General features: G+C 35.0%; 1 protein-coding gene across 1 annotated transcript; it reads left to right on the top strand.

Annotated features, from left to right (window-relative positions):
* The first annotated feature begins 122 nt into the window (after window positions 1-122).
* Window positions 123-16,474, top strand: LOC141822165 (ATP-dependent DNA helicase homolog RECG1, chloroplastic/mitochondrial). Its single transcript, XM_074709597.1, has 18 exons — window positions 123-224; window positions 490-584; window positions 780-862; window positions 941-1,085; window positions 1,749-2,276; window positions 2,361-2,473; window positions 2,848-3,079; window positions 3,913-4,070; window positions 6,497-6,578; window positions 7,898-7,987; window positions 9,865-10,098; window positions 10,988-11,059; window positions 11,178-11,324; window positions 11,401-11,544; window positions 13,401-13,559; window positions 14,578-14,661; window positions 15,161-15,733; window positions 16,079-16,474. Exons 2-18 carry the CDS (start codon window positions 543-545, stop codon window positions 16,169-16,171), a joined length of 2,979 nt encoding a protein of 992 aa, XP_074565698.1. The 5' UTR covers window positions 123-224; window positions 490-542; the 3' UTR covers window positions 16,172-16,474.
* Window positions 16,475-16,754: the final 280 nt, after the last annotated feature.

The raw sequence follows: 16,754 nt of genomic DNA, 5'->3' as shown, positions 1-16,754 counted from the left end.
CTCTTAAAATACCATAATTGGGCTTCTTGATGGGTCCTTGGACCGGCCCACTGGTCTTTTCCCCTCATAATTGCCATTATTTTTCAGAAATATGGTGAAAACCCGTTTAATCTCCTCCTCGTTTCAAAAGCCATGGCGATCGCCTATCCATTTTGAGTCTTAAACACTGCTCTGTTGTCACTTCAAAATGATCGCGCTCTAGGGTTCAACGCGAAGGTGATTGGGTATCGCTGCCCGTCTCATCGTAGGATTTTGTTGTATTTGTACAAGGAAATGTCCCGAAGAAGGGGGAAAACCCTAACTTGCGTTTTATCTTGGAGGATCGAGCCACTCCATTGCTTCTGAACGCGAGTTCCTGCCATAACGCACCTTTTATGATTTACTTTTGTAATAAAATGACTAGTGTAAGCTCTATTGGATGCTTGATATTACTGGGTTGCTGAAACTTCTTTCTTCTTTTTTGTTTTCTTTTTTCTTTTTGGTCCTCAGCTCTTTTGTTTGACGTTGGCACACCCTAGAGGGGTTTTCTAAGATTAGTGTAGATGACTCAGTTGGCCGCCTCGTTTGTGCAAGCATGTCTCAAGGTATGATCTGAAGAAAATCTATACAATTTTTTCTCTTGCCGGTTGGACTTTGTATTTGCTTAAGATTATCATTGGAGACCATTGAATCTTCTCTATTATGTTTCTTTATGTTGACTTTAATTTTACTGCATTTGTTTCCTATATGCTTAGTTATGCGAGAGAAACTCAAGTTACTGAATTGGGATAATTTTCTAGGGTTTAAATGAACGCCATCTCACCAGTGCTATATATTTGGAAGCTGAGAGTGGGTTCAGAAACACCCTTAGTAGGAGTATAAGGTAATATACATGTTTCTTGTAGTTGAGTTTAAGTTTCAGCAGATGTAACCCTTGTTAGTTAACCCATTACTCTGGCAGGTTTAGCAAATTTCTCCACTCTAAACTTCTGAAATGGTCTTCCCGCCACAATTGCCAGAATCATACATCTGCGAAGAAGCTATTGGATGAAGCTCTTAATTATAGCACAGCAAGCACAACTGAACGGTCTAAATTCTTGGATAAAGTACATACTGTTGTCTTACTCTTTTCGGAGTTCATTGATGCTAATATTTCAATGAGTCTGAAGCTGCATTTGTACATAAATGACTTTATATCATTGGTCATTTAGATAATTTCTTCTTCTCTATGTTCTTTTCTTGTACTTCATTGCTGCTAATATTTTGATGAGTTTATGTTGTACGGTACCTTTGTCTTTGCGAGATTGTTTAATTTTCTTCTGGTAATTTCTTCGTTGGCATGTATAATTATATAGACAATCTTAATGTTCAAATTTGGAAGCAACCAAAAAGTGAAAAATAAAAACTGAAAGAGTGAGGCTTAGGTAGCATGTGAAGCTTGCATCTAATGTACTAAATAAAATATTCAGTTTTTTATGTCCTTACGTACTTGCTTATATTCTCAACGACAATGGCTTTAATGGGTAACAATGACAAATAAGGATTTCTTTATCTTCAGGGCTATAGTGTCATAGTGCTATAGTTGTTTGGATTCAACCAATTTAAGATATACATATCCTAGATGATGACCATGATGCAGTGCTGATAAATGTTGAAGGCCCTGCACGATGTTAAATTAATATTTTAATGGTTGAGCCATGTTGTTCTTTTGTTTCTCTTGGGACTTTCACATTTTATGTTAATTCCTGTTGCAACCTTGCTGCTTGTAGATCTCAGTTTTTATGGGTTATATTGACATCAAAGATCTAGTTGAACAAGAAAAAAATCGACAATTGACCACTGTATCCTTGGCTGATGCGTTTGAAGAATTTGATCCAACACTGATCTGTGCAAAGTTTCCATGTATTAAAGTGGGCAATGCCTCTTCAGTGGGACTGTACGAGGAGGTTCCACATGCTGAACAAGTGAAGCTTTTAGGATCTGATAGCTGCAATGAATATCTTCCTATTACCAGACCTAAATCGGAAGGACTTGATAAATTTGTGGTTGATGGTTTGCAGCCATTCAGTCCAGTCACTGTAGATTCTCTGCCTCCTGAGGAAGATAATTCAAATGTAATGCTATTTGATTCTCAAGTAGCACAGTCAGATGCAGAAACAGAGGGAAACACACAAGAAACTAGCCAAATGCCACTTGAATCTACAACTAGTGAATCTGTTTTAGACAAAACCATTAAAAGTTTACTAGGGATAACCAGCAGAAAGTGGCGTCAGCTTGAAGATAGTGGCTTTTACACGGTGAAATTTTTGTCAGACCATTGAGATCACCTTTTTCTCTTCTTTAGCAATTTTGCCTGTGTGATCTTTGTATGCTTTATGTAGGTACGGAAGTTGTTGCATCATTTCCCTCGAAGTTATGCTGATCTAAAGAATGCCCAGGGTGCAATATATGAGGGGCAATATCTGATGGTTGTTGGAACTGTTTTATCTTCTAGGTCAGTTGTATTCAAGAACTAAAACATGCAAATTAAATCTTGATATACCGCTTCATAAAACTCTTTGTGGTCTCTTTTGGTGAATGTTAATTATATGCATTCGATGCTTTATGGATTCTTAGAGTTATTCGGAGCAACAATCAACTTAAGTTCCTTTGTTTTCTTTTTAAAGTCCATATATTATATTAATGTCAATTAAGTGGGCTGTAGTTCTTGTTCTCTTTAGTTTTTTAGTTTCTTCTTTTGATTGATATTTGACTATGCAAACTAAGGAACACTAAATCTTAAATAGTGGCTGAAAATGATGCTTAACCGTCTTTTTTATTTCAATTTATTTATTTATTTTATTGAACATTCTGTTTCTTGTTTACTAGGGGAATCAAAGCTAGCTCATCTTTCTCTTTCCTTGAGGTTGTTGTTGGTTGCGAGCTCCTAAATGATGGCCAAGTTTCCAAAATTGAGGATGATTGTGGCACCGAAAATAAGAAGATGGTTTACTTGCACTTGAAGAAATTCTTCAGTGGAATACGCTTTACATATCAGGGTTTTCTTAAATGTATTGAATCAAAATATAGAGAGGGAGATTGTGTATATGTTATTGGTAAGGTGAGTAGTGCAGAGGTTCACATTATTGATTATCAATTGATTATTTCATGTTAAACTGCTCTCCATCTTTGTCAAATGGTACTTTCAGCAGTTTTTGGCATTCTTGTTCATCTTTTATATTGAATATTTTAATTATGTTCTTTAGCTTCCATTTAATTCTATCCCTTGATATCTTGATCATACCTCTATGTGGCGATCTGACCAAGACTTTAAAATAACATCTCCATCCATGTTTTTTCCTTGTACTTCAACTAAACTGAGAAAGGCTTCAAAATAATCTGGTGTTTCCTTTAAATGTCTCAGTAAAATCTCTATGTGAATAAATAATATACTTGAGTGTCATCATGTGGACATCCGGGTTGTGACCTAGGGACCCGCGGTTCGATCCCCAGCTACGGCGTATTTGCAAGAATTTTCTTCCAAATGGGGAACGCAATCAAAGGATGCTGGGCATCTGGATTGGCCGCCGTATGCGCTTTCCGATTTACCCTGATAGTCGGTGGGAAACTTCGGTGGGACCGGACCGACCACCCCCAGGGATTGAGTCCATGAGACTGACTGAGATTTATCATTTTTTTTAGTTGCAAAACAGTTTGATAGCATCATAACTGCTTTTGTTCTGTGGCAACATAAGTTGATCTGTGTGATGGTCCTTGATAGCCATAGTGTGTTGCACGACAATGAACTGCTCAAGGATCACCTTCCTGAATGTGATCCTCCAAACAACATAATCAGTAAACATGTATGATTGAACCTGCTGGCTGTTTGTAGCAATTCTATCATAATTCGTGTCTTTGCTTCTTGTCTTATCATCTGAAATCTTGAATGTTTAGGTTTGGAAGAAGCGTACAGAAGACCATTATGAAATGAGAGAGTACAATGTTGATACCCTTATGGAGGAAGGAAATGTAAATATGCAAAGAAGGCCATTTCCTCTCTATCCTTCAAAAGCTGGTTTAGATCAAAAATTTTTCAGTGACATAATGTCGAGGTTAGTTCACTTAACACTGTTTCTACCTAATGTCACACTATTTCTCTCTTTTGTTTTCATAAGGAGAGCTCTTGTTCCTATAAATATTGTCGTGTTCTACTGTTGAATGCATTGATCAACTTTTTTGAGCGTTGATCATTAACAAAATCTCAAATTATATGGCTTTGTAAAATGGCAACCTTGTATTGATACATAAACCTTTTTCCATTTTAAGAAGTTTATCTTTTTCTGTAAGGGGGTCATAATTCTACAACCTTTATTCTCTTAGATAGTAACTATCTATGACAATATTGATATGCATGTTGTTCTAATTATATAGGTGTCAAGTTGATGAAACATACCAAGAAACTTTGGAATATTATTAGTGGGAGGAGAATACGAAGAGATGAGATGACGATTTTTAAAATTAATTTATTTTCTATGTCTTGTGCATCTTCTATACACATAATATATGATTTTGATTGGCTTGTAAAAAGTTTATCAAAGAGCCCCCATACAGCTACTATGGTGGTGGGTTTTCAAGAAAAAGGAATATATAACAACTCTATTATTATGATAAAAGATATGTATGGTAATGTAAGACGACCAAGGGTCAACTAACAATCATATTCAAGATACCACCTCTTTGGTATATGTTATTTGCAATGTTGTGTTAATTGATGGGAGTATAACTATTGTAATTCAAATCTTGATTTGGGTCGAAAAACCTTTTGAAACTAAGAGGCATAAAATAGGTAGAACCATAATTGAATATTTGAAATGTAATATCATGGACATAAAAGAATTAATGAAATAGTTAAAATAGATGAACATGGAATCTTTTGTAATCAAGACTTTTAGATATCTTTGATTTCTTGTTCAATAATGTTGATCAAGGTAATAGAATAAAAAAGGGGCTGTTGAGTGGAAACTTTGAAGTTTTGTGTGATTGTCCTGTTTTCTGTTGGATAAAAGGAGAAGTTTATAAGATTATGATATTGTGTTTGCTACTTTATGGTTATCCTTGGACTGTAAGGAATTAACATGTGGCAGAAATGGAAATGCTAAGGTGGATGTGTGAACTTATTAATACTTGAGAGAAATTAGGCATAGCTCGAATAGACTATTAAATGAGAAAAAATAGGTGAAGATACTGTGAAAATGTTCAAAGACGATAAATAGATTATTTGAAAATTATTTCTTTTATAGGTTTATATAGAGCTCAATGGAGGAATAAGCTTTGCGTAGCTAACTTCAAATAGTTGGGATAGACATGGGTTAAGATTAATGTAGCATCGATTCCAAATATTTGGGATAAGCACAGGTTGATGTTGATAATTTCAGGAAAAAAGATCGATGTTTATTCTACAAAAAATCACAACATATATCAATCATTGTTCTGATATACTTTCACATCATATGTGAAGCTCTTTCTGACAGATAAAATTATATGTGTGTGTGTATAGGTTTACTATTACATAAGATATAATCGAATATTTTTATCGAGACACACACACACACACATATATATATGGAATGTAATAGTTTTTAATACTGGGACAATCAAGTTGTCATGTCCATGTGCATACCTTCAAATCCAGTATTCCATGGGAGGTCAAAAGTAATAGCTTCATGTGAGGGAAAGGGTAGCTCGGTGCACGAAGCTCTCGTCAATACGGGGTCCTGGGGAAGGGTCTATTGTACGCTGCCTTACCCTGCTTTGCAAGAGACTGTTTTAGAGACTCGAACCCGTGACCTTTAGATCATACGGTAACTTTACCATTGCACCAAGGCTCCCCTTCATCTGAGTGAAATCCAATGAAATTGTCACCTTATTCGTTAGCTCTAATAATCAATTAGATGATTAATTAAATGATCTGCTAATCAAATCCTTTCAGGATCTTCAAATTAAATATGTAATTCTCAAATTAAATATATATGTAACAAGCTGAGGTTAAATAATATCTTTGGATACATTTGGGGATGTGTCATAGACCTAATTGTAAATATGTTAGAGATTCCATTGTAAATATTATATATTAGAAAGGGTAGATCGTAATGTTGCCAAATAATACAAATAAAATAGAGGAGGCTACCTAGTGTATCAATCCCTAATAATTTTCTGATTAGCTTCTTCTGCATCAAACTTTCAAATAACAGTGAAATTTTCAGTTTGACTTTCCCAAAATGCAGATTCTGGACTTATATTATTATGTATTTCTTGTACATTTTAAGCTCTTACATATTTTCTCGATAGTGATAGTACAATAAGCTGTTAGTCCTAAATTGTCCTATTTGGAGCATGCTGCATAGAACTTATCCTCCATTTAACTTAATATAAGATTATACTGCTACAATGGCCAGTTCTTTTAAATCATTTTTTATAGTAATTGGTAAAGTCTGATGAATATGCCATAGCATGTAATACGTTTATCTTAGATATGCAGAGTCTTGAAGATGTTGACAGTCAGCATGGATCCCTTGCCTGATGAGATTCTCAAGGAGTTCAATTTACTTAACTTACGTGAAGTAACCAACTTCTCTCTATATTCATTTCGATTCTTAATTTGCTTACTTAGCCATTTAACCATAAAAATTGAAGTTTTCATTATTGAGTTGTTCTTGTTTTGGTACCTTAATGTTTCTTCTGGAAGGTGATGTGATTGGACTACAATTTAGCATTATGTTATCTTAACTGACTTTAAAAATGTGTTGTGAAAGAATGATTTTAGGAATGATTAAAAGTGATTTTGTCAACAGATGACAATTTTTTCGATTTAAATGCTTCTTTTGTTAGTTGTAGGTAAGTCCAGTTGGGACTTAACAGTGGATGGATAGGCTTTGTTTTTGTGTTCTTGTTGTTGGGGCATGGAAAGACATTGAGTCATTCGCTCTGGAAGTTTCTGCAACTAATAAAATTTTCAAACTAATATTCTGAATACAATATTTGGGAGCAATTTGACGTGTGATACCCAGCATAGCAAATAGCACAGAAAAATTGATAATGTCAGATGTTCTTGTGTCTTAATAATTTATGTAACTTAAAAATTAGGTACTTTTCAGTTCCCTAGACTATTATTAACAAGAAAAGACTGTTTCAAATCACCTTTATTTCTTTTGTACCAGTCAGACCAGTTACTGGTCTGCGATTGGATTGGTTACTGCTATTTAGTCCATTACTACCAAATGCATAGAAGTTAAAAGCAGTATGTATTTGTTTTTCTTTAAATCTTTCCCTCTTTCCTATGTCATCCTTTTTCAAAAAATTTTCCTTCTTTCACCCTCCCTCCCCTCTTTCTGATCTTCTTGCCGCCTATCGCCACTATCTCTTTTTTTTTTCTGCTCATGTGCAGCTGCCACTTCTTCTTCTTCACTAGTACGAGCTAAAAGCATTTCCATTTTTTTGTTGCTTTTTCTATTTCATCTTATAATTTCTGAAATTTTTTTCTTCTTTTTCTCACTCCTGGTAACAACATGGTCCAGCACTTAATTCCTTGTGCAGCATACAAAGCTGCAATGCAGGGTATCAACTGGAAAGTAAAATAAAATATACACTAAATGGTTGTTCCAATCTTATACATGGAAAGTAAAATAAAATATACACTAAATGGTTGTTCATGGCTCAGTCAAGTAGACACTAATGTAGACATGCTAACACATGACGTCTGCTAGAAAGTAAAATACAATATTCACTAATAGTTGTTGAATCTTACACACGGGTTAAGAGACCAAGCAGATAGCAATTAGGTTAGTTGTTTTCTTTCCTTCTTTCATTATGTTGCTTGACACAATTTATCATTTCTAGACTAAAAGCTTATCATCTGACATTTGTTCATCACAAAGTGCAGGCCTATATGGGTATCCATCAGCCAATCAACTTAGATGAAGCTGAGTTAGCTCGGAGAAGATTAATATTTGACGAATTCTTTTATCTTCAGGTATATTCTTTGTTTTTTAGTGACTGCATCTTATGGAAGCTCCAAGTGCATACTCCTGACTTACCCTTCGGCAATTACCTCCATATCTTTGGGACACCCTTTGTAATTTAATGACTTTGGTAGGACCCTCGCAATTAAGTTAAAACACGAATTTATGGTCTCTATCATATTATTTTAAAGAAGGGAAAAAAACATGACATCTATATCATATGTAACACAAATGTTTTAGTTGTACTCTCTCTTATTGGCTCTTGTCTACGTGACACATTAGACAAATTGGACTGTCTAATGTTACTTCTAAATCTTGGATGATTGTTCATGATTATAGCATGTAGAGCTTCCATAGTGTCTTGGATGCTGGTGCCATTGCATGAGGTTTGGCAACTTACATTTCTGCAGGATACCAAAGTGCTTTGGCAAATTTTGCAATTGGTGCACCCAAAGTTTGGAAATTTCTAAAGGGTGCACCTTGTATGTTTCTTTTCAAGCTCACACAACTCTCATTATTTGAAAGCCAGAAGTTTATTATTTTGAGCAAATGAGTGCACCATTACATTCTTGAGAGTTAGATCTTTTTGTTTGTTTGTTTGTTTGTTTTTGAGGTTGAATGGGTTCTTATGGGTCATCAATTAGTTTGAGTCAAACCATTTTGATGGATCTGAGAAGGTCAAATGGCTGTGGTCAAACCACCAATGTGATCTTGGTGCTTCCATGAACCCATCCGTACTCTCACCTCAACTACCTGGCCATCTTATGCCTATCAAGATGTTTTGGTTGAAACTAATGTGTTCCTCATTCTCCCAAAAACATACCCATATCCTCACCTCAACCATCTTACTTTCCTACATCCATCAAGGTGATTTGACTTAGACCACCTTAATGGAGTCTTCATAAATTTATCTTTCTAATTTTTGTGTAAGAGGTGAAAATTTTTTGGTTTGGACAAATAAGAGTATCATTGGATTTGCAAGTGTGAGACCAATATGAATTCTTCTTTAGTTGAAATGATCTATTTTTGGTCATCAATGAACCGCTCTGCTAACAAGTTGAGAGGCAAAATATCTCTTCTTTCTCTCTCTCTCCCAATGTGTGTATGTACACATATATAAATCCGATATGTTACGTGCCTATTTGTGAGTGCAACATCCGCGACAGAAGATTCTAGGCGCCCAGAATAGGAATAGTGTCATTTTATAATAATTTTTTATTTTTGTTTTTTTTACTTATGGTTAAGCCATTTAAGATTTTACCTTTATGGTTTAGGGGTTGGGTTATAGTATTAAGCACAAAAAATTTCAAAATGAAAAAACTTTAGGTGCTCATGAGGTGTGTCGAGTTGTTATCCTGCACTTTTTATTCTGCACACCCTATGAGCAACTAAATTTTTTTCCATTTTGAAAATTTTTCTATACTTAATATTATAACTCAATCCTTAAACCTTAAAGGTAAAATCCTAAATGGCTTAACTGTAAGTAAAAAAAATAAACATAAAATAAAAAATAATTATAAAATGATACTATTCCTATTCCGAGCGTCCGGAAGTGATCCGGATGCTTGGAATCTTTTGTTGCGGACGTTGCGCGCACAAACAAGCATGCAACATATCAGGACTATATATATATATATATAACCAAATATGAGATTAAACATATATCACATAACTCTTAACACGATTTCCTCTTTTTTAGATAATCCTTACTAAGACAAAAAAAAATTTTTACTTTGCTACTGATGTGCCAAGTTCTGACTTCTGTAGTTGCTTTATATTTGTATTCATCTGCAATAGTTCTCTCTGTTTGTGAATTGGATTTATCTACTCGAAGGGTTCAAGTGATAGTTGGCCACTACTTTGGCATTTGGGCTGATTTATGTTGCAGCTAGGAAAACTATATCAGATGGTTGATGCACTTCCAACACCAATTGAGAAGGAAAGGTTGCTGGAAAAATATAAAAACCATGAGGTGAACTCCGTATGTGTTGAGGATTGGTCTGAACTTACCAAGAAATTGCTAAGAGCTCTTCCCTATTCACTTACTCCCAGCCAGCAAAATGCAGTTTCAGAGATTATTTGGGATCTTAAGAGGCCAGTTCCCATGAATAGGCTTCTACAGGTGGCTTTTTATTATATTAAATATAAATATTTTTCTCTGACTTTAATGTTTATTATCGTTGTCTTCATACTACCATGCACAAATTTTGGAGTGGCAGCAAGACATTGAGCATTCAGGATTTTTTTGGAACTTATCAGGGTCAAGAATTTGGGATCTAATATCAGATCTCGTGTTTTAGAATATCTGACTCAAATGAAAAAAATTATAATTAAGGAATCTGTTAAAAAAAAACTGACCTGATCTAGTTTTCATTAAACAAAGAAAATATATGCAGGAATCGTATAAATAAAAAATCACATGAGGTCCTAACATTAGGCAAACCTTTCTTGATAGATAAAGAAACTCGAGTCTCGTAATTGAGGCCGGTTTTTTCAATCAGTCAGGCGTGGTCCAGTTTGGAGGTCAAAAACCTTAATTTTGATTAAAAGCCTACCCAGAATGGCATTAGAGTAGGATGTAGCATTAGAATAAGATGTTTTTTGCATCTCGGTTGTTGATGTATGGTAGATATTTTTAGCAGGAATTTTCTATTTGATAATGCATAATGCATTGTCGCATTCTTTAACAATCTGTCGGCCTATCGATGAAGTGCCAAAATAGTCTGTTTCATGGCTGATGATGCATAAAAATTACTGACTGACAAATATTCTTAATAAAACATAAAGCATTAAATGTGTCATTACATTAGTAGCTTGAAGTATATGAAAACATTAGTAATTTGGAACTGAACAACAGTAGTAATATGTACTGTCCTACTTTGTCCTTAAAACTGTTGGCTATTTTTCATATTTTTCCTCTAGCCCTAATAGTTCCTGAACCGGAATGTATCAACAAGTATCATCTACTCATAACTTCACAGTAATAATGAAAAGAAAAGTTTCTTTTACAGGGAGATGTCGGCTGTGGGAAAACTGTTGTTGCATTTCTGGCTTGTATGGAAGTTATCAGCTCTGGGTATCAGGTTTGATACATTGTAACTTGCTATTGTGATCCTTTTGATACTGGTTTTTGTAAATCCACTGCCTCTCTTTCAATAAGATTGAGAATATTCACAATCTAATAGCCTAAATTTTGATTAGGCTGCCTTTATGGTTCCAACTGAGTTGCTTGCTATCCAGCATTATGAGCTTTTGCTTTCTTTATTGGAGAATATTGGGCAGCCTGATTGTAAACCTTCTATTGCCTTACTAACTGCATCCACAAAACAGTCGCGTTCTGTCCTTAAGGCACGTGCTTACTTTTTACTTATTTGCTTCTTGGTTTAGCTAAATATCATAGTATTTAATTCTTGGTGATTAGCAGGGTCTCGAGACAGGAGAAATATCAATGGTTATTGGAACTCACAGCTTAATAGCTGGGAGGGTTGGGTTTTGTGCCTTACGTCTTACAGTCATTGATGAGCAGCATCGGTTTGGTGTCATTCAACGAGGAAAGTTTAACAGTAAGGTATTTATTTTCCTTCTCACTGTGCATCCTTTTCTCTCTGCATTCTGCATTCAGTTTCTCTCAATACGATCATTTATCTATGTTTTACTGTTTATATTGCAATATTTTATAGTGGCTTAGAAATATACCCTAGCAAGTCCACTACTAAATTGACTGCTTTTTTTTTCCCCTCTCCATTTTTAACATCCTTGCATCTTCCATTTTCCCAGTTGATTCTTATATATTAGTATCTTTATTTCCTAAGAGCATTTTTTTGCTGTGCTTTCTTCCCCTTTTAGTGTCGGTTGTAAACTTGTAGAGAAGTGTTTCTGATGGGAGGGGATGATTTCAACCTAGTCATTTAATCTTGTTACTGTGTTACATATACTGATCACTTACCACTAGTTTTCCCATCCCAAAATGTCTTCAAACTGAAACGAAATAAATTTCTATACCTAGGCTCTGTTGGTAATTGAGAATGCCCTCAATCAGCTCTTTGAAAGGATAGGTAAATCATCTAGGTTTTCTGTGAAACATTACCACTCTCTTCCTAAGCATATTGTCAATGTAAAATATTTTTTCCTAAACTACGTGTAAAGGATAATTGCTTCAAGTGCAGTAATGCTAACAGTAGGATGGGACTTATTTGAATGTGAACTGAGATCGAGGAACCTGTTAAAGGTTTAATAGGTGAATGGTGCAGACAATCAGGAAATTCTTGCAGTTTTTCTGGAAGGTAAATTTAAGACAACATTATATGGGCTAAATCAAATTCTGCTATAATATATTGCAGGTTATTTTATATTGAAACAATATAGAGAATGGCTTACTGAACATGTAGAAGTGAACATAAAGAAGATGTTTTACCATGTTTCTTAAGTTACGAAATACATGCAAAAGATGAATGCACTATATATCATCTGTTATTCATATCGTATATTTGCAAAGAATTTGGGAGTGTATACCTCAATGAAACCTGGCATTACTCTAAGAGGGAAAGGGATTCATGAAAAATGACCATTTTGGAAGATCGAAAGAATTTATCATTGGTTCTCCAAGGGGAAGATCTCTTGACCAGTACTTGATAGAACATACATTTGACATCTGTAGCCTTAATTTGTTGTCTTGGTCTCTAGGACAATTAATCATGTTTTTCTTTTAAAATTCCTACTCAGCGCTTGTTTAAACGCCAATGTACCTCTTTCTACAAGTAATATATCTAGCCTATTTAAATTTTCTTCAAGATCAATCTTATTTTGAGTTTCTAAGGTGGATTACCATGCCATTAATATAGTATTCAATGGACAAGCTAAAACTGTGTTTTCTTATTTATCTAAAAGTGAATACTGTGGCTATTTCTAAGACATTAATATATCTTATTAGCATTGAGTTTTTTCCTTGGTGCCTTTTGATTTCAGAATCAGCTTTATGAAAGATTAGTAAAATATCTTCTTTGCATTTTAAACATCAAAAAACTTGTACTTTTCACATCTCATTTTTTTGTTCTTACTATTCTCGCTTTCCATTCTTATTAACTATGTCATGATCCCTTGCAGATTCTTATGATATTTTCATTTTCTATTTTCTGGTATATGGATTGTTATTTATTGCTTCACCAATGTTCCTGCAATAACTTAAAGTTTGATTAGTTACATGTCCCGACCTTTTGTGTTGCCTTCTTTGATATCTGCAGATTGTGTTGGTCAAGAATGTAAACTTATTTGATATGGTGGGGCAAGCTTACTCTGCATGAATAAATTTATTTGCTTTATCAAAGGAATACTATTTCTCTTCCACAATATATGATACACACTAATGGCTATGACTTGAAAAGAAATTGAAATCCTGCTTACAACCCTATATGTTTTTTTTAACAGTTATATTCTGCTTCCCCAAGAATAAAATTGAATTGGAGCAATTTGGATGATACTGCTGAAGAGAAAGCCTATATGGCTCCACATATTCTTGCAATGTCGGCCACTCCTATTCCAAGAACATTGGCTTTGGCTCTATATGGGGATATGTCATTAACTCAAGTACACAAATCCATTTGTTGTTTCTGCTTACGCATGAATGATCCTATCCCTTCCTGATTACATTGTTATATCAATTGATTCATTATTTTGGTTGTCTTGCAAATCCTTGAATAAGGTTGTAATAGATTGTCTGCTTTCTTTATATGATTGCTCAAAAGAGTCAAAACTATCTTGGAAGCTCAGAAATAAAAAGTTGAAAAGAAGAAAAATCAAAATGTTTATTTTAGCTGATTGAAGCTCAATTATTTTCTCCCAAAATTTTAAGCAACTAAAAGCGACACTTTCCAACTAGCTTTATCAACTAAAAATTGTTATGACTAACGAGGGGAATTATTTCAAATAGAATCCGTAGATAACCATCCTCTAACTAGATATAAGTGTTATTGAATTAGAAACATTACAAGTAGGTTGATTATCCATACATATTTATAGATAGACCTAATATGGTCCAATCCTTCTCCGTGACACAGGCGGGAGCTTCGTGCATTGGGTTGTCCTAACAACCCGTCTCTTTACACATCTAAGCTTATAACACTCCAACTCAACTAGTTACAAACATATTTTGCTCTGCGTCGTCTTAACAATTTGATTAACAAATTTGCTAATTGATTGTGAGAACAATTTGTCTTCTCAAAAAACATGGTGCTAGATCCATTGTAGTTTGATTGTCATAGTAAAGCTTTATCAATTCTACAAGGGCATGTCCTAGCTTGGTCATCAGATGCTTAACACATAGACTTGCATATTGCTAAGGTCGTGACTCTATATTTTGCCTCCCGACTTACCTTACTACCATCTTAAGAGGACACACATGAAAGAAGATATATTTTTCTGCAGCATTTATCAAGTAATGCAAAATAAGGTTACATTATCACACCTCACCAAAGTTGTAGAAAGACTGTCTAGTTTCAAGTTTTTAGTACATGGCTTATATATATTTTAACTATTTATCATAATTCAGATTCTAGAAATTTAGTTTTGGCTAACTGTCTAATCCTCTGATGTTTTCCCTTTATAGATCACTGATATGCCCCCAGGACGTTCATCTGTGCAGACCTTTGCATTTGAAGGGAACAAGATAGGTTTCAAGAAGGTATTTCAGGTAATGTTACTCTTCCGAACTTAGTCAATCAGCGATAGCTGTATTTGACATGTCTGCAAGAGTGGATTCCATTTTCTTAAAAGCAGACTGAGATAAATTGTTATATTCTTTATTTTTTTGTTGCTAAAACTCACTATTATGGCTTAAGTATTTGGAATCATAGCTCCATGAGGTAGTTCATCTTTGTTGCTGAAGGAATGCATTTCATATATCTGTCTTCACGGACGACACACACCTCTATGGGCCACAAATCTGGGCGCTAACAGTTAGTTCTTAAACAAACACACACGTAGACAAGGAAATGTGAATGTTTGTTTCATTTAGTAAAAGATAAGTAGGCAAACAAATTCTATTATGATGCTGCAATTAACATTGATTTCAACCATTGAATTTTATTTGAGACGCCTTGATTTTCCTCTACCGTGCTCCTAAGATATCAGATTATTTAGCATGCTATTTTTTAAATGCTGTTGTTGAAGCAAATTGCTTATCTATTCAGATGATGAGAGATGAGTTAACAGGAAGTGGAAAAGTTTATCTTGTTTATCCAGTAATCACAAAGTCTGAGCAATTGCCCATGCTTCGAGCTGCCACTGCTGAATTTGAGTCAATATCAGAAAGGTTTAAAGGTTACCGATGTGGCTTGCTGCATGGGCGCATGACGGGTGATCAAAAAGCTGATGCACTGAGACAATTTAGATCTGGAGAAACACGTATACTCCTTGCCACACAAGTCATTGAGATTGGTGTTGATGTCCCAGATGCTTCTTTGATGGTGGTTTTGAATGCTGAGAAGTTTGGAATTGCTCAGTTGCATCAGCTTAGAGGACGAGTTGGGAGAGGAGAAAGGAAATCTAAATGCATCTTCTTGTCTTCTACTGCTGGTGCTCTGGAACGTTTGAAAGTTCTTGAAAGATCATCGGATGGATTTTACCTGGCAAACGCTGACCTTCTACTTCGTGGACCTGGTAACCTGCTTGGTAAGAAGCAATCTGGACACATTCCAGAATTTCCAATTGCTAGGCTGGAGGTCGATGGAAATATTTTACAGGAAGCTCAACTTGCTGCTTTGGTAATAATCTCCCTTCTCTTTCCGAGTTTCATTCGCAAACTTATTAATTTGCCTGCACTTGTCACCAGTATCTTTTGCAAGGATGTCGTAGTCTTCTCGCTTTTTTCATATTTGATTATTTATGACCCTATCATTGTTCGTCATACATGACCTTATCTCACGAACATGTCGAATAACCATGATTACATAACATCTAATGACGTTTACATTTACATGAAAACCCGATGTAGCTTGATATGATTCTTGCGACCGACCTCAAATAATTAGGATAAACATAACATAGTTTATCGATGATATGTTCCTATTGCTAGTTTCTGAAAGCCGATTTTTTTTTTCTGGTTGCAGGAGGTTCTGGGGGCAAGCAATGATCTTCAGCTTTTTCCCAAGTTGCGAGCAGAACTTAGCATGAGGCAACCCCTGTGCATTTTGGGTGATTGAACTTTCATTTCCTAAATGTAAAGGATGAAACATGCTGATTGAAACCCTAATGGCACGCGAATTTCTACTTCGCAAGTCTTGGTAGTAGTAGAAGGGCTGAGGCCTTCATTCTGTTCTCCGGCTGGACTTCGGTTCGGCTGATGATTCCTTGTATCCTTGCGATGAAACGATATCGCATGCCACTAAGGGCTTCTTTTTTGTTCTTTTGGTGTTGGTTCCTTTGGCAATGCTGAACATCCATGGAAAATAGAAAGAATGATTTGTTATTCACTCTATCATACATCTACTGTTTGTTTGTGTATCTGAATTTACCTCTCTCCGTATCTATGGGGCCGATTTTAAGAGGGCCGTCGAGGTGGTGGATTTATTATTTATGCCTCTATCTTTTGTTTAAATCTGAAGGGGGGAAACCCTAATGGTTTGTTTTCTTCATCAATGGAGCTTATTCAATATGCTCATCCTATCTCTCCAATTTACTAATTTTAGTTATTTTATTCTTAATTTCAAATATTTATAAATGAATATTATATTACCTTTCCAATTTACTCATTCTAGTTATTTCTGTTCTTAAATTTCAAATATT

This window comes from Curcuma longa, chromosome 2 (assembly GCF_044706935.1).
Source record: "Curcuma longa cultivar G26 ecotype Majalengka, Jawa Barat chromosome 2, ITB_CL_G26_1.1, whole genome shotgun sequence".
Taxonomy (NCBI): domain Eukaryota; kingdom Viridiplantae; phylum Streptophyta; class Magnoliopsida; order Zingiberales; family Zingiberaceae; genus Curcuma; species Curcuma longa.
The sequence above is the reverse complement of the archived record's forward strand: the minus strand, read 5'-3'. Positions and strand labels throughout refer to the sequence as shown.

Coding starts and splice junctions, on each gene's coding strand:
- LOC141822165 (XM_074709597.1), top strand. CDS start 543: ATGACTCAGTTGGCCGCCTCGTTTGTGCAAGCATGTCTCAAG. Junction 2,474..2,847: donor GGAACTGTTTTATCTTCTAG/GTCAGTTGTATT, acceptor CTTGTTTACTAG/GGGAATCAAAGCTAGCTCAT. Junction 11,325..11,400: donor AGTCGCGTTCTGTCCTTAAG/GCACGTGCTTAC, acceptor GGTGATTAGCAG/GGTCTCGAGACAGGAGAAAT.